This window comes from Stenella coeruleoalba (assembly GCF_951394435.1).
Source record: "Stenella coeruleoalba genome assembly, chromosome: 11".
NCBI lineage: Eukaryota > Metazoa > Chordata > Mammalia > Artiodactyla > Delphinidae > Stenella > Stenella coeruleoalba.
The window spans coordinates 80,034,637-80,056,238 of NC_137157.1; the positions used below are offsets into that span (position 1 = coordinate 80,034,637).

At 41.1% G+C, this 21,602-nt stretch overlaps 1 protein-coding gene across 2 annotated transcripts in view; it reads left to right on the plus strand.

The window, feature by feature from the left end:
* Positions 1–21,602, plus strand: part of TM7SF3 (transmembrane 7 superfamily member 3) — a 36,777-nt gene that overhangs the window by 7,401 nt on the left and 7,774 nt on the right. Inside the window, exons 1-8 of one of the 2 annotated variants that reach the window (XM_079935895.1) lie at positions 2,153–2,245; positions 2,773–2,927; positions 6,653–6,803; positions 9,864–9,984; positions 10,722–10,893; positions 15,679–15,856; positions 19,738–19,824; positions 21,364–21,444. In XM_079935895.1, the coding sequence (XP_079792021.1) occupies positions 2,230–2,245; positions 2,773–2,927; positions 6,653–6,803; positions 9,864–9,984; positions 10,722–10,893; positions 15,679–15,856; positions 19,738–19,824; positions 21,364–21,444 (961 nt within the window). In that variant the 5' untranslated portion in view covers positions 2,153–2,229. Of the gene's footprint in view, positions 1–2,152; positions 2,246–2,772; positions 2,928–6,652; positions 6,804–9,863; positions 9,985–10,721; positions 10,894–15,678; positions 15,857–19,737; positions 19,825–21,363; positions 21,445–21,602 lie in introns of those variants that run through there. The other variant, XM_079935894.1, reaches the window with a different exon arrangement.

The following is a 21,602-nucleotide window of genomic DNA, read 5'->3' on the forward strand; positions in this document are numbered from 1 at the left end:
ACGGGTTTGAGCCCTGGTCCGGGAAGATCCCACATGCCGTGGAGCAACTAAGCCCGTGTGCCACAACTACTAAGCCTGCACTCTAGAGCCCGTGAACCACAACTACTGAGCCCGCGTGCCACAACTACTGAAGCCCACGTGCCTAGAGCCCGTGCTCTGCAACAAGAGAAGCCGCTGCAATGAGAAGCCCGCACACCATAGCGAAGAGTAACCCTCGCTCTCCGCAACAAGAGAGAAACCTGCGCACAGCAACAAAGACCCAATGCAGCCAACAATAAATAAAAATAAATTTTAAAAAAAAGAAAGAAAAGGCACTTAACATACATTCCCAGGAATACCAACTTTTATTAGCCCTACTTATTTTGTTAAGTTACCAGTTGTTTAGTAGTATATTTTAATTTCTGTGGTCCTGTATTTCCTTACTGTCTTTTAAATCACTGAAAGTTTTGGTTCTCCAAGTATTTCTGATTTGTGATTTATCTTCACCCTTATGTGATGCATTAAGGAAACGTTAAGAAAACCAACACTTCACTAACTGATAGCTTCAGTCTCTTCCAGGGCTTATAAATGTTCTGGGTAGTATTTTGATTCAAGGCCCATGTAATGAGAGACAGATATAAAGATCATCAAAAATTTCTAAGATAGGCTTAAGGGCAAATTTAAGTGTTAGTTAAGTGATTATAACCTTTATGAATTTACTTATGTCATTTCTGGTCACAGTATTCAATAGGCAGAGCGACTAGTCCATAAGTACTAAAATAAGTATTTGTCAAATAGAGAAAATGGGATGGCGAGGGACTGAAAAAACAGAAAAACTGAAAACTTAACTCGAAAAGGCAGGCCGGTAAGTGAGCTGAGTGCTTTGGACAGTTAAAGGATGGAAATTCAATTAATTCCTAGGAAAACAAACTGAGACTGCTCTTAGACTGGAATTTGTGGATAGTTTTAAGAGTTGGAAGGTGGAGAATGGATGGGACCAAAGTTAAACTGCAATACATGAAAAGTTTTTAGGGCCATTTACCGAGTTCCACTTAATTTTATGTATAATTTAGTTTCCTAATAAAGTAATCCTGATGCTGGGAAAACATGGAATATTAAAATGTTCCTTGTTCCCCTTTAAAAACAAAAAAAACCCCAGAAAGCTCCCCACGTTTTCCAGACTTCCGTAGATTCTGTTAGCCACTTCCTAATATTTTTACCACTATTCAGGCTGGAGTTTTGTTCCACATACAAGGTGAAATGTCTTTCCAGTTACATAAATAGAAAATATACCACCTTCATTTGTCATTGTTACAACTATTAAAATTTTCTCAGGATTTTTAGAAATTAAATTAGAACCACAAATAACCTTTTTTTCTATAATCAATTAAAAAGTTATGAAGATAATATAATAACATCATGGAGTTTGGGGAAATTTTTTTTTTTTTTGGGGGGGGAAATTTTATAGAGAGTAACCTTTATTCTAGTTCTAGCAATGTTTGTATGTTCTGTTTGGCTTTCTTGGTTAGCCTTTCTTGATAGTCTTTTTTTTTAATCATCCAAATGGAGTACTTGTGTTAACTACAAGAACAACAAAAAGTGCTGAAAAAATTAGCCTTCTTAGGAAACGGTACATAAGAGTGAGTTAGTGTCTGGGGTGTTTTCTTTTAGCTCCCACTGACTCAAATTTCCTTCTAAAATAAAACATGATCCTTCCACTGTGGGACTCTGGTGAATATAATCTTTACCTCATCACCTACTTTTCATCTCTATTAAATTGAAATCTTTTTTTCCTATTTTGAGGTTCCAGCCCCCAAGACTGCTTATGTAATGCTTGCAGGCTCCTCTGCTGTTTATGCAAAGACATACTGACTCTAGGGCAGGGGGTGAGATGGGAACCCAGAACCACACAGAAGTCAAAGCAGCCTATTTAGTGGATCCCTTGAGAATTAGGTTGGAAAAGGAAAGAACTGGTGAGCAGCCGGGAGATAAGATACAGTGAGTGAGTGAAACACAAGCAGACAGTGGAGGCAAGTGGACAAATGGGAAAGCCTAGGTGAGGTGTTGGAGAACTTGTTAGAGCCTATCTTTTATGTGGACTCTGAACTTGATCCTTAAACAAACGAAAAGCTCCTTCTTCCAGAAGCCCTATGATTCCTGAAGTTCCTGGTGTGGACACTCAATAGACATTTTTGCCTGTGATGATGACACCTTCCTTTGCAAGCTGAGTACTTCAGTCCCATTTGACAGATGAAGAAATTGAGGTGTAAGGGAATTAAGTAACTTGCCTGAGATCACACAGCTAGTAAATGGTGGGGTAAAATTGAAGCCAGATGTGTCTCTCTAGCTGGGCTGACTTCAGAATTCACTGGGTTGTAATAATCTTTAGTACCAGTGCATTTACGATTGTTAGTAACTCATCAGGGTGGTTAATCCTTAAATTCAGGGACTCTGTTCTGAATAGAGTTGTTATTGCTGCTACCAGAAGGGGGATTTTCCTGGGCTCTGGGAGCCAGGCGCTTTGAACGGCCTATTTTTCACATCTTTTGAAATACCTTTCTTCCCCTTAGGTTCTCAGTTCCACCCTTTGTAGCTGAGGCACTCTGGGCGGGCAGCTTCACCCCTTTGAGCTTCATTGTTCTTATCAGTGAAATAGGAGCAGTAATAATAATATTTATCTCAACGGGTTTTTCTGAGGATTAAATTAGCCATGCATTTGTGTTTAAGTATGCAGTTTGTACAAATCGCTGTGAGAGATGTAAGTGTTACAATGAAACGTTTCTCTCCTTGTAGGTCTTCTTGAATTTTCTGTGGGGAGATTTAGATACTTGGAGCTCAAGAAGCCCTCTCCAGAGGAAGCTATTTTGCGTCATATTTCCAGCAATGTCACTTTTCTTATTTTCCAAATACATTCACAGTATCAGAATACAACAGTTTCTTTTTCTGAGGTAAGTACAAAGAGTTACTTCCATAAAAGTCATTTCCACATTTTGGGGTCTTGTATTTAGCATGAGCGGTAGAGTTTTTTTTTTTTTTAAAGACACATTGTTGGGTTTTTTTTTGGCTGCATTGGGTCTTCGTTGCTGCGCGCGGGCTTCTCATTGCAGTGGCTTCTCTTATTGTGGAGCACGGGCTCTAGGCGCACGGGCTTCAGTAGCTGCGGCGTGTGGGTCAGTAATTGTGGCTCACAGGCTCTAGAGCACAGGCTCAATAGTTGTGGTGCATGGGCTTAGTTGCTCCGTGGCATGTGGGATCTTCCTGGACCAGGGATAGAACCCTTGTCCCCTGCATTGGCAGGCGGATTCTTAACCACTGAGCTACCAGGGAAGTCCTGAGCATTAGAATTTGATGCCACTTTATGTCTTAAATTTTTTTTCTTTTTTTAACAGGAGGGGGAAAAAAAGAGTTTATTTACACGTACAATGTGCGTATACGTGGGGGAACGCAGTAATGAGTAATTCAAAGAGGTGGTTAGAATTTGGGGCCCCCATACCATCTTAACAAAGGGTGATAAATTTGTGGAGAAGTGTGTGTCTTAAATTTTTTTAAAAAATAATCAAGATTGGGTCCTGTCAAATTAGTGGTTTAGACTGGCTAAGAGGTGAGTATCACAGGCCTTTCCTGAGTGGTGACCTCTGACCTAAAGAGGGGTGATGCTCCTGAGTTTGGGGGAGGGTGGCTTGTACCAAGTGTCTCCTGTCTGCAGTTAAGCTTTCCTCATGCTTCCCACCTTTTCTTTTTCTTACCCTAGTGTGTCCTCAGTGATTTTTACCTGAGAGTACATTTTAATGGGTTTGCTTTGTCATTCAGCCATTTAGTGTTGAAGTTTATTAAGACTCCTGTAGGCTCAGCGTTATTCTTTGGAGTCTCATGGAAACAAAAGAATCCTAACACTCAGTTTTAACCAGTGCAGTGCTTTGCTTCCAGCAGCATTTAGGACCCTGTTACAGAGATCATCACTACACCCCTGAACCTCAACCTCAGCTCTGGGAAGTTTTTCAAATGTCCTGGGTCAGCTTAAGCTATTCAGGCTCTGCCATTTATGTTAACCTTTTACAAATCTATTTATATTTAGTCTATATGACCCCCTAGACAAATAAATGAATTTCACTCTGTATAAAGTTGTGCTGCGTTTTTATGTGTCCTAAGCCTACCTTCTCATATTGTGGTAATTATATTACCACATATATTCTAATATTGTGGTATTTGCTAAACAGAGCTGTCTTAGTCCAATTCCTATATATCTTATGGGCATTGGTCACAGTATCTTTCAAACTAAGTATTTGGTATTTTTTGTTCCTGCTTTCCTGTCTCTGCCACGAAGGTTTTGAAGTTGTGTGTGGTGATCTAATAGACTAGAAATGGAAGAGTTTGATCAAGGAAAAGAGGAAGGAGTAAGTTATGTTAATTGAAGAGATAACAGTGTCTATGACCCATATATATATATATATATATATATATATATATGTGTGTGTGTGTGTGTGTGTGTGTGTGTGTGTGTGTGTGTGTTTTGTTTTGTTTTTATGACCCATATATTGATTTTGCCTGAGTTCTTTGCAACCAGAGCAGAGATCAAAGCAAGTTAAATTTCATAACTTTCTTAGAAGGAAGAAACATGCCAGTTCTTGAGAGGAAGCGAAGTTTTTTTCTGGCACTAAATTCAAATGGAAACTTTCTATTCAGGCCCTTACATAGGATACATAGTAAAATGGCACAGAGATAATTTCCTTCTTAATAATATCATAGCAAAGACAACATTTGAAGGAAGAGAAAGGATGGAGAAAAAAGGCATTTCTATCTACTGCATGCCCACTGTGTGCTAGGCCAGTGATCCTTAAGCTCCTGGGGCCATAGACTTGGAATTTGCTGAAATCTCAGGACTCTCTACCTGGCAAAATGTATGCCTACATCTGTATAATTTCATGAGGACCTCTGGAAACTCACTGGGCCTCTGGGGCTCCTAGTTAGGAGCCCTTGCATTTGGTTTTCCACGTAGTTAATTTAATTCTCATAACAGTTCAACCAAGTAGTTCTAATGCCTATTTTTACATTTGAGGAAACTGAGGTTAGATAAAGGGAGGCCAGCATTACTAACGTGACAAAAATGGCCTGGATGAACAGCATCTTGGGCCTCGGTTTTCATGCAGAAAGGATCTTAGTTATCCTTAATTATAATCGTGTTCCTTTCTTGGACTGCCTTTAGTTCTCACTGTATTTATGCTGCTGAGAAGATGATAACCAGAACTGCACATAGCTCTAGAAGTGAGTCTGTGAAGAGAACTTTCTGTTGTAACTTCCTGATGAAGTGTGTCACTTTGGAGTTTCTGGGTCATCTTGGCAGTTAGTTTTGTTTGTTTGTTTTGCGGTACCCGGGCCTCTCGCTGTTGTGGCCTCTCCTGTTGCGGAGCACAGGCTCCGGACGCGCAGGCTCAGCGGCCATGGCTCACGGGCCCAGCTTCTCCGCGGCATGTGGGATCCTCCCGGACCGGGGCACGAACCCGTGTCCCCTGCATCGGCAGGCGGACTCTCAACCACTGCACCACCAGGGAAGCCCAGCAGTTAGTTCTTTGAAACTGCTGACCCTGTAGTTCCTCACTTAGTATTTGGGTCATTCTCTTTTACGCTTGTCAAATTGAAACCCATCTGGCACTTTTTTCTTTCTATTTCCTTAGCTTTAAGAAAACACTGAATCTCCTACCTCTTAACTTAGTACTTTGTTATTCAAAAAGCTTTCCCAGCAGATGGGGGCAGGGGATGGGAGAGTGGCTGGGGTCTGAGGAAGGGTTAGAACAGGGCACAAAGAAGGTGATCGGTGTGTTCACTGTCTTGGTTGTGGTGATGGTGTCAAAGGTGCCTACATTTACCAAAACCTACCATTAGTATACTTCATGTGTAATTTATAATATGTTAATTACAACTCAGTTTTTTAAAAAAGCTTTCCAAGAACTGAACTCTTTGGGGGCAGAGCTTATAATTTTGCCTTGGTAGTGGTCAAGTTAATTTGTATATCGGGACCACAAATGGAGGCTGCCCCAATGGCTTGATCCACGTCACAAATCTAAACCTAAGTCAGCCTGCACTTACAGGGAACCCCTGTCAAGGAAACCTACCTTACACTGACCACACTCTTCCAGCTCAGCTTAGCCTAGAAAACAGGACCCTCTCGACTTTTATGGAAATCCTGACCTAGCCAAGCATGCCCTTCTAATGCTCTAAAAAACTGGTTCATGCCCCACATCCCTTGGGAACAGGACTCCACCGCTAGTGAGGCACTGTCCTCCTCCAATCCATGGGTTGTTCTCCCTTGAATAAAGGACATCAGACTCATTACTAAATTGTTTTCGTTTTGTCATTCACACAGTAGTCCTTAACCCAGTGGTCTTAGTACTTGACATAGTAGATCCTAACTGAGAGGATTGAAAAGCTTGGGGATTTTTCTGTGTATCTGCTATTCCTGATCAAAGACGTATATTTTAAAGAGTTCCTTCACATGTGTGTGTGGTCACGTGCACATAGAGGTGAAAAGAATTCTTTAATCATCTAAGGAAGATCTGTTTTTATTCCTTTTTGCTTTGAGAAGCTTTGGAGCAGGGCATGCACACTAGACCCACTCCAAAATGTAAGCACTCTGGTCAACTCCCGATTCACGATGACTCTTCTTTCCTTATTGCAGACTCTCCTTCCCAATGCCTCGGGAACAGGCACTGACAAAGGACTGGTTTTCATTCTTAGACCAGAGCAGAGTATATGCACTTGGCACTTGGAGACTTCAGACCCTGAGCCTGTCCAAAATGTGGCCATTCCACTCTCCTACTCGGAAAGCGGTAACCTTTCTATTGTCGACTCCCCGTTACTCTCCAGAATGCGGGACTTGTGTGTGAAAATTTAGGGAAAACGATAATCCTATTAAAAGTGTTTATTATAAGTACAATACCTTGAGTCAGAAAGGTATTAACAGCAGGGGAGTCAGAGAATTAGCCTGATGACTGAAAGCCCAGGTAGGGAATAGGAGAACACATTTATTCATTTGGAAAACATTTAAGGAGCCCTTGGAGAAGCTGTAACAGAAAGACAAGGCATGGTCCTTCACACATTAGTTGGTTATCGGAGGCCGAGGAAGACGTGGAAGAAGAATGGGGTGTTTGGAGGATGGTGAACAGTGGGTGTGGCTGGAGCCAGGGTGTGAAGGGCCTGGTGTACAATGTGAGGTTTGCCCTCTATGCTGAAGAACATTGTGAGTTTTTTTTTTGTTTTTTTGTTTTTTTGTTTTTTTTTTTTTTTGCGGTACGCAGGCCTCTCACTGTTGTTGTGGCCTCTCCCGTCGCGGAGCACAGGCTCCGGACGCGCAGGCCATGGCTCACGGGCCCAGCCGCTCTGCAGCATGTGGAATCTTCCCGGACCGGGGCACGAACCCATGTCCCCTGCATCGGCAGGCGGACTCTCAACCACTGCGCCACCAGGGAAGCCCCATCGCGAGTTTTTAAGCAGAGGAATGATCTGATACATTTAATCTCTTAGAAAGTTAACTCTAGAAGCAGTGTGAGGAGTGGGTTGGAGAGGGCATAGCAGAGTCAAGACAGCACAGCTTTCAGGACTCATAGTGAGAAATGAAGATGCGAACAAAGGCCCCTAGAGGGCGCTGGAGAGGAGGAGCTGGGTTGAGATATTCAGAAGGTAGAATTGACAAGACACAACGACCAGTGGTTATGAATTGTAAAAGTGGGGAGCATGGGCTTCCCATTTGGGCAGCTGGGAGGTGGTGATGCAAAATAGGCATGGAGATAGGATTTTTGTGGTGCTGGATGTTTCAGGGGGTTGGGATGAGGTAGATGGTGACTTCAGTTTGGGACACATTGAATCTGAGACCCTTATAGGACATCTGGATGGAAATGTATAGTAGGCAGTTTAAAATAAGGGCCTGGAGTGGAGGTGTGAGGTTAGATATCCAACTGAATAGTTGTTAGTAAAAGCCATGGAAGTGAGTGAGATTGTCCAGGCATGAACTTAGAGGTTTAGGGGGGAAAAATAATAGCAGATAACTTCCTAGTGCCTTCCACGTGCCAGACTGTTTCTGGGGGATGCTAACTGCTGAAGAATAATTGTAAGACTAAGGAGTAGACAGGAAGGTAAGAGGAGAGCCTGGACATCCTGCGTTAAGTAAGGAGTGGTAAATAGTACTTTGCAGAGAGATCAAGAGAGTGACTGAAAGTGTCCATATGATAGCACAACCCAGAGTCAGTGGTGGCCTTTAATGAGAGTCATTTTAGTGGCACAGTGAGGGTGAAAACTAGATTATAGTGATTGAGGAGTGACGGTGAGGTGAGGAAATTTACGTTCTTTTAAAGTTTGGTAGTAAAGGGAAGGAGAGGTTGCAATAACTAGTAAAGGAGGTAGAAGCCAAAAAGTGATTGGAGTTGAAGAAAGACAGTGTTATGTAGCAAAAGGGTAATTTCCTGATTGAAAAATGATAGATTTCAAGCTTCCCTCAGGGTCAGTGCACAAGAAAATTTATGAACAGTGGAGTGTCAGTTACAATGCACATGCTTTTCTCAGGTGTGGTAAATATTTGTAAATGCAGGGAAAGGAGAGTGTGAAAGAAAGGCATAGAATTCTGAGAAAGATTCCACAGAAATTGAAACAGTGCACACTGGGTATCTCCAATCTGCAGAGTTCCAGCAGTTTATGGAAACTAAGAACCAGCTCTGGGAATGATTGGATGAGTGTATGAAGTTGAGATCTTAAAAACCTTTAAATTGGTTTACCTTGTTCTTAGCTTCTCCACTTGAGTCTGCTGTATACAGTTCTTTGCATGGAATTGAACTAATGTCAAGTGACTTCTTTAAGTGTTGTCTTGCTTAAAGGTTATGAATAGGATTTCTAATAAGAAAAGAAGAGCTGTTTTAACCACATTATTAATGTAACTTAAATACCCCAAATTTATTTTCTGTTTAATTATACATATGCTATTCTAATACGTGGTCTTGGGGTTCTTGAGATTTTTAAATTTTTACTCTTTTATATATACACAAAGACTTCCAGCAATGAGGATGACACCATCTTCCTCCCTGTTGAAAGAGTCATGTGAAAAGTGGACACCCTTCTTCTGTATATACTAAAATCTAATAAAAACTTCTCTATGTGGGAAAGGCACACATTCAACCTTTGGCATACAATTTCAAGGTGTTCACGGAGCCCCTGAAACCCACTCTTGGACGCCAGCTTAAGAATCTTTGCCACTTCTGACCTTTTTAACTCTAGTGCAGAGGTTGGCAAACTCTAGAGCGCAAGACAAATCCAGCTTGTTGCCTGTTTTGTACATAAAGTCTCATTAGAACATAGCCCAGGGACTTCCCTGGTGGTCCAGTGGTTAAGACTCTGTGCTCCCAATGCAGGGGGCCCAGGTTCTATCCCTGGTCAGGGAACTAGATCCTGCACGCTGCAACTAATATACCGTGTGCTGCAACTAAGACCTGGCACAGCCAAATAAATAAATAAATATTAAAAAAAAAAAAGAAAAGCAACTAAAAATCCGATACTTAAAAAAAAAAAAACAAAAGAACACAGCCCATTCGCTTCCATATCATCTATGGCTGCTTCCCTGCCACAAGAGCAGGGTTGAGTAGTTGCCACAGAGACCATCGAGTCTGAAAAGCCTCTAAAATATTTACTATCTGACCCTTTACAGAAAAGGTCTTCTAATCCCTGTTCCACAGCCCGTAACCTCAGTTAACTTTACCCTTAGTCCATGAGGTAGAACAAAACCAGAAGCTGTCTATTTAACTTCTATATTGGGAGTTCTTATAAGGGGTGGGGTTCTGTTTTTCCGAGTGTGGTTTGAATATATAAGAATTCTATGTTAAGTAACTTCCTTGTTTTCCATCCAGATCCTATCCCTGGTGGTTGTAATTTGGAGTTTGATTTAGATATCGATTCCAACATTTACCTGGAGTATAATTTCTTTGAAACAACTATCAAATTTGCTCCAGCAAACCTAGGTCATGCGAGGTATGTCTGTCTCCCGACTCCTAAAACTCCTTTTAGGACGTGCGTTGCTCGCTGTTGCGTAGATTGAGTAAATTCTCTCAAAATCCATAGTTTCTCTTTAGCAAAATTGAATTGCTAATTTTTTTTTTGGAATGGAAGTAATTTAAGCTTTGTTACTAATACTCGAGCTGTCATTTACAGTTAATGTTGTTTCCCTTCATTCTTAGGAAGGGCCAGATGTTGAGCCTTTATTATGAGCTTAGAAGTACATCTTAGTTTTTGTAAAGAGTTTTAAATATAGAAAACATTCTGGAGGCGTGAAACACTCACATTTTTTGTAAGCAGTTTATTATTTTAATTAACATTCTGCCCTAGTTTCTACTTTAATAGTAATGATAGCTAACGTTTGAAATGCTCCCTGTGTATCATCCATGGTGCTGCTAAGTGCTGTGTGTTGTCATTTAATCCTAATTTTATGAAGAAGGGGCTGCTGTTCTTATTTTACAGAAAGGCCCCCTAAGGGTTGTTGAGATTAAGTGACTTGCCCACATACACACAGCCAACAAGTAGCAAAGCGAGCAGTTGACTCAACCTGACTGATACATCTGGTTATGTAACCATACATACTGCCTCTCCTTTCTTGGTGGTGCCAAACTTGGCATCGTTGCAGAAGTTTGAAGTTCCAGCTTTCGGTTCTTTTTTATAGATGAGACTTGCAGCACAAGAGACTGATGTTCAGTTTTGTTGGTTGACTTTAGAGGCGCAGATGCTCCGCCGTGTGACGTCAAGACGGGCCAGGACTCCAGGTGGAGGTTACAGTATGACGTCTATCAGTATTTTTTGCCGGAGAACGACCTCACTGAAGAGGCATTGCTAAGGCACCTGCAGAGGATGGCCGAGGTGCCTCAGGTGCAGGCTAATGCTCTCAAGGTAAATCTGACTCTCATAATTTGTGTGGCCAGACTGTGATGCCTTTGTAAGAGTTGAGAAGGGGGGAAGCTACCAGGAGCTTTTTTTTTTTCTCTTAAACTGTTTTCTTGGTTTTTCTGGGATTCTCACTTTTTCTCTTTTATCTCGTTATCACCTTGGGAGTCATTGCTAGTGATATCCCTAAGTAACGTTGGCTTTTGAGGAGATGCAGGTAAATTTTGTTATATTTTAGTTGCAGCCCCATCTATGACTGGTAATCTTGAGCTATGGTTGGAAGTGGGTGGTAATTTTCTATGTACTCCCATAACTATTAGATTAAAAAAATTTGGCAAGTCTAAAGGTTATAGTGTTTTGAGAAAAAATAATGTGAAACTGTTTAAGGATATATACGTTACCTTTAATATTTAAACCCAAATGCAAAGTTTCTAACTTGCAGCAAAAGTTTTCTTCGAGCTTTTGAAACCCCTGAAAACTCTTGTGACTCCAAGGGTGGGGACAGGCCAGCAGCCTTGGCATCATCTGGGAGTTTGTTAGAGTTGCAGACTCTTAGGCTCCACCCCAGAGCTATGGAATCAGCATCTGTCTTTATGATCCCCACGTGATGCCTATGCAAATTAAAATTTGAGACTCATGCTCTAGATCATTTTTGTGGAGGGCAGGATTTTATCTTTATGTCTTAAAGGGTGCCTGATATCGGTCTAATAAACAAGGTCATCTGTCAGTCTAGTGGTTGGTGGGTAAAGTTTTTCTAGACTGCTAAGATCTTCCTAGAAGGTTGTAGATTATCAGATTACATAGAAAGAAGCGATTGAAACTGGGTGTCTGTGATTAACCTAGGCACTCAGCCTGTTGCAGAGTAAGATCTGATTTTGTTGCTGTGTCACCTAGCATGTCATTTCCCCATGCTAAGAGGGGGCCTTGTACAAGAAAACTCATTGTGCTTATTCACCAATTAGGAAGCTCTATTGGCAAAGTTTGCCTTTGTACATAGGAAATTTTGAAGACCATTTTTATTCTTATGAAGAATGTAAGAATTCTTAGAGTCTTTTTAGTTTACTTCTTAACTTTTGGTTAAGAGCTAGAATATCGCGTGCCAGAATTCAAGGAAACCCTCAACGACTAATGAGGGCACGTCAAGAAGACTCTGGAGCCTGCTTTTTCTGGTTGTTCTTTGTTTTCTTTGGATTTTTTTTGATGTGGACCATTTTTAAAGTCTTTATTGAATTTGCTACAATATTGCTTCTGTTTTATGTTTTGGTTTTATGGCCGCGAGGCATGTGGGATCTTACCTCCCTGACCAGGGATTGAACCCGCATCCCCCGCATTGGAAGGCGAAGTCTTAGCCACTGGACCACCACGGAAGTCCCTGGAGCCTGTTTGAGGAGGCTCACACTGGCCATCTCTGGGACAATTCAGTCATCAAAGAGAACGTGATTGATTATGCCTTGAATAAACAAAAACACGTCCATACTGATACTAAAAAAAGAAAAAGGAAAAATGCTCAGTTGCTACCGTTGGAGCAACGTACACAAAATTATACTCTGAAAATTAATAAAGGGAAGGAATTTACCCTGCCTTTTTAAAAGGAGGATCTGTAATTCACTCCCAGTTGATAAGAGAAAGTTCTGCTTTACAGAAGAGTGCCAGCTAGTAAATGTAGAAGGAATAATAGAATTAGAAAATCTCCATTTTCTGACCCTCAGTGAAATAATTCAGGCAAGGATCACCAGGTGGAAAGAGTGTTGGGGGGAAGGATATTCCCAGGATACCTAAATAGCACCCTCAGATTAATTCTTATTGCAAAGGGAAAACTACTCTCAGAGTGGAGTGATCCGATGGTCTCTACCTTATCCATGTGGTTAGAGTTAGCTTTGCTGATAGTAGGTGAACCTGCATTATGTGCTCATGTGAATGTAGGCTGACTTTATCGCCATAACCTATGGAATATTCTAGCAAAACAGGTTTAACTTGAGTTCCTGTCTATAGGAGTCCCTGTTTACAAGAAATGCATAGGATCAAAGTACAAGTTAGACATCTTGAGCACAATCTGATAAATTCAGATTGTGGAGTGATCTGTAAAATAACTTCCTTAATCTTTCAAAGGTGATTCTGGATTGCAGAAATTGGAGATAAACATCATACATGAAACTTGGTTGGATCTTGGTTAAGGGGGAGAAAAGCTATAAAAGACATTTGGGAAAATTTGAATATGGACCGTGTATTAGGTAATAAGAAATTATTAATTTTCTTAGGTGAGCTGAGGTATTGTGAGCACATAGGAGAATATCCTTGTACTTAGTACCTTGCTATTCAAAGTGTGGTGGATGAATGCATAGCGCTGCATCACCTGAGAGATTCTTAGAAAAGCAGAATCTCAGGTACCTCCTCTGACCAGCAGAATCAGAATCTGAATTTTAACAAGCTCCCCAGTGATTCATAGGCTATTACGTCTGAGAAACACTGTGTTAGGACATGCATGCTGAAGTATTTAAAAGTGAAATGCCATGATTCCTGTAACTTACTTTAAAATGGTTCAGCCAAAAACTATATATGTGGGGTGGGGAGGATCAGGAGGGAGGGACAGAGAAGCAAATACGCTAAAGCAAGAACGGCTGTTGAATCCAAGTGGGGTGTATAACGTTTTCATTGTATTATTCTTAACATTCTGTTGGACTTGACCAATCCTTTGCCCAGAACACACATATATATATATTTTTGCGGTATGTGGGCCTCACACTGTTGTGGCCTCTCCCGTTGAGGAGCACAGGCTCCGGACGCACAGGCTCAGCGGCCATGGCTCACGGGCCCAGCCGCCCCGCAGCATGTGGGATCCTCCCAGACCGGGGCACGAACCCGTGTCTCCTGCATCAGCAGGCGGACTCTCAACCACTGCGCCACCAGGGAAGCCCCAGAAAACATAGTTCTGAAGGCTGAGCACTATATTTAAACGGTAGAAGTTTTCTAAGAGGCTCCTAATTATTTACTCCTGAAACCCAAACATTTCGTTTTCTCCCTTCCGTTAGTAGGAACATATCTGTGTATTAGGGCTACGTGGGGCCTTTGTTTCTCCTATTATATTTATCCCCTATTTAACAAACAACCTTTAAAAGGGAATTTTTGAAGTGAAGGGCTACAGGGCAGCACAGCTGTATGTGATTTTTCTTATCTCAGAGCCTGCTAGACAAAGGTAAGTGGGTGCTCTCTGTGAGACGTTAACCCACACGGCCTACGTCAGCTCTGTAGCTCGCAGTGACCGCTCACGTTTGTTGGACGCTTACAAACGACTGTGCTAATTACTGAGGGGACACTAGTGAGCAGGATCAATAAGGTTCCCGCCCTTACGTCATTTACAGTCTAGCAGACGAGACAAAAATTCTTTTCTTTGTCCTAACTAGCGCATTTTACTTAAATCATTTATTTATATCACATTTTACTTAAATTATTAACATATACAAAATCTTTAGATGCATTTTGTGTAAGAGCTTGTTCATATCAACACATGCAGACTGTGCAGGACAATCTCTTGACAAAGTCTAATGGGTTGGTAAACTATTTATATGTAGGATGGATAGCACAGGGAACTATATTCAGTATCCTGTGATAAACCATAGTGGAAAAGAATATGAAAAAGAATATATATATATATGTTTGACTGAATCACTTTGCTGTACAGCAGAAATTAACACAACTTTGTAAATCGACTGTACTTTAATAAATTGTTTTAAAAAAGCCAAATGGGCTAGTGTATATTTTAAACAAGAGTTGTACTTTCATGTTAGAATTTAATAGCACAGGTAGGTGGGGTTATAATAGAAAAGCTTGTGGGGTTTTCTTAAAATTAATTTTTATTGGAGAATAGTTGCTTTACAATGTTGTGTTGGTTTCTACTTTACAGCAAAGTGAATCAGCTATACGTATACATATATCCCCTCTTTTTTGGATTTCCTTCTCATTTAGGTCACCACAGAGCATAGAGTAGAGTTCCCTGTGCTATACAGTAGGTTCTCATTAGTTATCTATTTTATACACAGTATCAGTAGTGTATATATGTCAATCCCAATCTCCCAATTCATCCCCCCCTTCCCCCTTGGTATCCATATGTTTGTTTTCTACATCTGTGTCTCTATTTCTGCTTTACAAATAAGATCATCTATACCATTTTTCTAGATTCCACATATATGCATTAATATGAGATATTTGTTTTTCTCTTTCTGACTTACTTCACTCTGTATGACAGATTCTAGGTCCATCCACATCTCTACAAATGACCCAATTTCATTCCTTTTTATGGCTGAGTAATATTCCATTGTATATATGTACCACATCTTCTTTATCCATTCATCTGTTGATGGACATTTAGGTTGCCTCCACGTCCTGGCTATTGTAAATAATGCTGCAATGAACATTGGGGTGCATGAGTCCTTTGAATTATGGTTTTCTCACTGTATATGTCCAGTGGTAGGATTGCTGGGTCATACGGTAGTTAGTTCTGTTTTTAGTTTTTTAAGGAGCCTCCATACTGTTCTCCACAGTAGCTGTATCGATTTACTTTCCCACCAACAGTGCAAGAAGACATGCCGATGGCCAAGAGGCACATGAAAAGATGCTCAACATCACTAATTATTAGAGAAATGCAGATCAGAGCTGCAATGAGATACCACCTCACACTGGTCACAATGGCCACCATCAAAAAATCTACAAACAATAAATGCTGGAGAGGGTGTGGAGAAAAGGGGTTTGCTTTTTTTAATCTAAACACTAATCGTGCATTATTTTTGGCTTCAGGTGGTTACCCTAACAGCTGATGATAAGACAAGTGTTTCTTTCTCCTCCCTCCGTGGACAAGGTGTCATTTACAACGTCATCGTTAGGGATCCATTCCTAAATACGTCTGCAGCTTACGTCCCTGCTCACACGTACGCTTGCAGCTTTGAGGCAGGGGAGGATAATTGTTCTTCCCTTGGTGAGTATGTGGATTTCAACTGTGAAAATTCTTCTTTGGCTTTGCGGATCTTTATCAACTAGTACAGCACTTAAGGATATTTAGAAGTGCTTTTGTCTCATTCATTCATGCATTCAGCACATGCCTCCTGAGCCCCTCCGTTACTCCACTCTCTGTTCTAGGCACTGGGATAGAGCAGTGGACAAAACAGACAAAATACTAGCCCTCCTGCAGCCTGCATCTTAGTGGGGGAGACGAGACAGACAAGATACATTTGTGAAATATATCGTATGTGAGATATACATGACGAGGGTAAAGAAGCAAGAATTAAGTAGGAAAGGGAGATAACCAGTGAGGGCGAGAGAATTTGAGAAAGCATGGCTCAGGAAGTCCTTGCTGAACAGGTAGCATTAGGATAAAGACCCAGGGCGAGGCAGGGAGCCATGGACGTGTCACCGGGGGGGCAGTGGCGGGAGGTGCCAGGCCGAGGGGACAGCCAGCGCAGAGGCCCTCAGCTGCGAGCCTGCCTCGTGTGGCTGCTGGAGCGGGCGGCCTCGCAGGTCCCAGTTTGGACTATAGCTTTTCTTCTGAGAGCAATGAAAAGGCATTGGAGAGCTTGAGCAGATGGTGCTGATTCGTGTTTCAATGGGATCACTCTGGCTGCTTTGTTTTGTTTTGTTTGAGAAAAATCAGGCAAGAGCAGAAATAGGGAGATTGACCATCATAGTGTCCAGGAGAGAGAGGGCGCTGGCAGTGGGGCTGCTGTAAGATCTTTCTGTTTATGTCTATTTAGCATCTTATTTTGAAACAGTTTCACAGAAAAGATGCAGAAATGGTTCAGAGAATTCTGCATAGTCTTCACCAATGGTCCTCACATGTTAGTTACCACGTTAGGCTGTTTGCTTTTTATTCTTTCTCTCTATGTACACATATATATACATTTTTTTCCTGAAGCATTTGAGAGCAAGTTGCAGACATAGAGACCCTTTGGCCCTTAAATGTTTCTATTTATTTCCTTATGTAAAACTATCAAATCACAAAATTAACATGGATATAGTACTGTTATTTAACCTACAGATGTTATCAAATTTCACTAGTTACTCCACCAATGTCCCTTATAACCAGAAGAAAAATTTTTTTCTGGTCTAGGGTCCACTTCATGATCACATGTTGCATTAAACTATCTCTTTTATCTTCCTGCGTCTGGCACAATTTCTTAGTCTGTTTTTGTCTTTCAAAACCTTTACCTTTTTGAGGAGTACAGGTTATTTATTTTTGTACAACATCCTCAATTTGGGTTTGTCTGATGTTTCCTTGTGACTAAGTTCAGATTATGAATTTTTATAGGAATACAAAAGAAGTGATGAAGTGTCCTTCTCTAGAGGCACCTGATATCTGTGTTTTCCGTTACTGGCGGTAGTAACCCTGATTACTTGGTTAGGGGTGTCGGCCAGGTTTCTCCACTGTGTAGTAACTGTTTTCCCCTTTAAGTATCTTTTGGGGAGATACTTTGAGTACAGGTAAATAGTCGTTTCTCAAACTCTTCACTTGCTGGCTTTAGCATCTGGTGAGCCTTGCCTGAAACATTTATTACCAGCCGGTTGCCAAATGGCATTTTTCCATGTTTATCATTCCTTTTATGTTTATAGCTGTAGGAGAGGGAGGGAGTCTAAGGACTGAGCCCCGGGTGCTCCAATGATTACTGAGGTCAGGAAATTGAAGGAGATCCCACCAAGGAGACCGAGAAGGAGCAACCAGATTGGTAAAAGGAAAGTTTTTTGTAGCTAAGAGAAGAAAGTGTTTAGAGGAAGGCAGAGTGATCACCTGGGTCAGATGCTGCTGACGGGGCAGCTGAGAAAGAGACTGGAAAATGACCATTGGATTTAGCAACATGGAGGCCACAGGTGCCAGTCAGAGCATTTCAGGGTAGCCTGGCTCGAATATGTTCAAGAACAAATAGGAGGAAAGAAATTGGAAAGAGTTCAAACAACTCTTTCAAGGAGTTTTGCTCTAAAGAATGAAGTCTGTCGGCTGGGTTCAAGCCAGGGTTTAATGTTTGCTGTCTTCTGTAGCCTGCCCAGTCTTCCACTGCCACGCGCAAGGTCCTTGAGAGATACAGAGCAAGAGACCAGGCAGATATAAGTTCTGCGTTTTTGACTGATGGGTTTATCTTGTCTGGGTTCCTCCCTTTCCTTTCCCTCAAACTCTTTGCGCCAGGGCCCCTCCTAATGAGAGTGAGCTCTGGGACTTGTCTTTTCACATTAGGCGGAGGGGAGGGAAAGGTCCCATCCTACTGTTCCTCCAGCTCAGAGTTCGGTTCTGTGGCTTCTGTCTTCAAGCTCGATGCACACTAGGATGCCTTTCCTGAGCTTACAGTAGGGCGGATGGACCCACGTTGCCTTTTTTTTTTTTTAATTTTTTAAAATTTATTTATTTATTTTTGGCTGTGTTGGGTCTTCGTTTCTGCGCGAGGGCTTTCTCTAGTTGCGGCAAGCGGGGGCCGCTCTTCATCACGGTGCGCGTGCCTCTCACTGTCGCGGCCTCTCTTGTTGCGCGGAGCACAGGCTCCAGACGCGCAGGATCAGTAGTTGTGGCTCACGGGCCTAGTTGCTCCATGGCATGTGGGATCCTCCCAGACCAGGGCTCGGACCCGTGTCCCCTGCACTGGCAGGCAGATTCTCAACCACTGCGCCACCAGGGAAGCCCCTTTTATGTGTTTTGACTTGTGGTCAGTTTGTAACACTTCACAGGAGTTTGCGTAGGTGCTTTGTTTTTGTTTTTAGTTCGGGGATGACTTTCTTGTGTTTATCTCAAAGGTGTCACGATGGTGGTGAATTTAGTGGATCTGTTTTTCCCTTCAGTAGGGCTTGTCTTTCGAATCCTGTTTCTTCTATTTAAGTTTGTGCCGATTGAGGATCACAGGGTTTGGATTCTTCGGCATCAGGGAGCATATTGTGCTTCATCATTAGTTATTACACTACATTTTTTTCCCAAGCAACATGTATAATTGAGAAGATTGGTAGTAATTTGTTCATGTGTTACTTATAGAATAATACGTCTTCTTTAATTTAATGTGAGTTTTGGTTAAAATCTTTTGTGGTGGAAAACTTCAGTGAGCCTCCATATATCATTATCCCGCCTTAGCAATTTTGATTCATGGCCGTTATCTTGTTGCAGTTATACACCCACCTGTGTCCCTGTGCCCCACCCCCCTTATCACTGGATTCTTTTCGAGTGGGTCCCTAATGGTCATTTTGCTTATGAAATTTTAGTACAGTATGTATATCTTAAAGATAAGTGCTGTTTTTAAAAAAATATATAGCCACAGTATCATTAGCACAAGTCTCAATGAAAAATATTGAAGATAATTCCTTAATAGCGTCAGATTAACAGCCAGTGTTTACATTTTCCCAGGCTTCTTAATTGTTTTTCACAGTTTTGTTTGTTTGAATCAGGTTTCAGATGAGGTCTGCACATTGTTTTTAGTTGATGTGTGTGTCTTAAATCCCCTTTAAGCCATCGTTCTCCCTCCCCCGACCCTCCTTTTCTTCTTGTAGTTTATTTGTGAAGAAACAGTTATTTGTTTCAGGCACACTCTCTCTCCTCCTCCTTTCCCACTTCTCCCCCATCCCCTCCCCCAAATGTGTCGTGGGTAGCATTGCAGACCTTCATCAGGAAGCAGTGTCGTCTGACTTCTCTTTTTGTGACACCAGCAACCATTGGTATTCACTGCCCACATAGAGTAAGTCATTAGGGGTGGCAAGGATGTTTTTAAAATAAGTTATACACGTATGGAATAAATTATTGTCAGTTCACTTTGCTTTTTTTCATGAAGCTTTGTTCTATATTGATTCAAAGTATCAAATTCGATGTATTATGCACTCAGTTTTCATTATTTTTAGGAAGAGTATCTACCAAAGTGTTCTTCACTCTTTTTGCCCTGCTTGGTCTCTTCATCTGTTTCTTTGGACACAGATTCTGGAAAACAGGTATTTTGTCTAATATAGTTGCTATTTACATGCCTTGTGGTCTTTTTTCTGAAATGCTGCTGGGGAATTTATGACCTGTAAGGAGAGTAAGCAATTGGCTACCTCCACTATCTTCATAGATTTGTAGCTGGGGTCTTTTAGTAAAGGTTCTACTGAATTACAGTGCATTTTGATTTTTTCTCTTTTCTCAGCAATGGAATGCAACCTTCTCTTATTAAGAGGGGAATAAAATTTGATTTGTGCATCAGAACTTCAATTGCTAGATTGACTAGTTGACCAAAGATTACTAATTAGAAATCAGGACGTCTATGTAAAAATATATGTGGATTCTGGTGATGGTGATTGACATGGTTTCGTATAAATCAGGCTGCAGTGTACAGTACGGGGAGGTCGAAATGTCTGCACAACCCTGGGAGGTTCAGACAGCAAATGGGAACTCCACGATCTGCTCAGTGAAACCCAATGGGGGAAGTAGAATATGAATTATGCTCATTGAATTGATTTGAATTCTCTGAGCTGACTTTTTTTTTTTTTTTTTTTTTTGTGGTACGCGGGCCTCTCACTGCTGTGGCCTCTCCCGCTGTGGAGCACAGGCTCCGGACGCGCAGGCCCAGCGGCCATGGCTCACGGGCCCAGCTGCTCCATGGCGTGTGGGATCTTCCCGGATGGGGGCACAAACCCGTGTCCCCTGCATCGGCAGGCAGACTCTCAACCACTGCGCCACCAGGGAAGCCCTGGGCTGAATTTTGTATTTGCAGTTACTAAAAAAACAAAAAATCCTTATATAATTCATTAACCAGCAGTATAATGAGCATCAAGGGGAGAGTAAACATAATCTTGATCTTATAAAACTCTTCGAACTTGCTTTAATAAATTGTTTGAAGCAGCAACTCCTTTCCCTCCATTACTATACTTGTTTTCTTGATTGAGAAGAGAATATTGTGAAGAATATTTAATTTCTCAAAGTGTAGAATGATTCTATAATACAGAATTTAATTGTTAAGCTGTATGCAAGGTCCCAAAGATATTACTAGGTTTTTTATAGATAAAGACAATGGTTGATGTTCATCCTAAACAGGAAAGGATGACTTAAAAGAAGACATAAAAGTCACATTTTGCTTTGGAATATTTTTTTTTTTAACCTTTCAAATTGTATTCTTGCTCATGTAATGAATTGAAATCTAATCTGTAATTTCAGATCAGACACAATGACAAAAGTACTATTTTTGTTTTAAGTAGGAAGTATAAATGTATTAAAATGAGCTATGAAATTAACAATTAACTGACCAATTGAAATTGACCTGTATACAAGAAAATGTATCCAATAGTTAATACTTGAATTTGTACCCATTTAATGATAATATTTACTCCCAATGACTTCTGAATTTTTCCTGCCTTTTAGATAATTATCTCTCTTCTCTGAATGCCCTCATGTGTACATTCTGGGAACTGAAGCATGTATTTGTAGATTAGACATTTAAATTGCATTTACTAACTGTAGCTTTTGTTTTTTTTCCTTCCTTGGTCGTTTGCTACTAGAACTATTCTTCATAGGCTTTATCTTCATGGGATTCTTCTTTTATATACTGATTACAAGACTGACACCTATTAAGTATGATGGTAAGTGAAAATAATATAGTTTGATTGAGTGTTCAAAAAGGAAGGCACCGTTTACACCCACCTTTCCTTCTACAGTTTGACCAGTATTGTGTGTGATATCCTCTTATGTGTGTAAAATAACTGGCCACCTGTGCTCTACACATCTTTTCTAAACTACT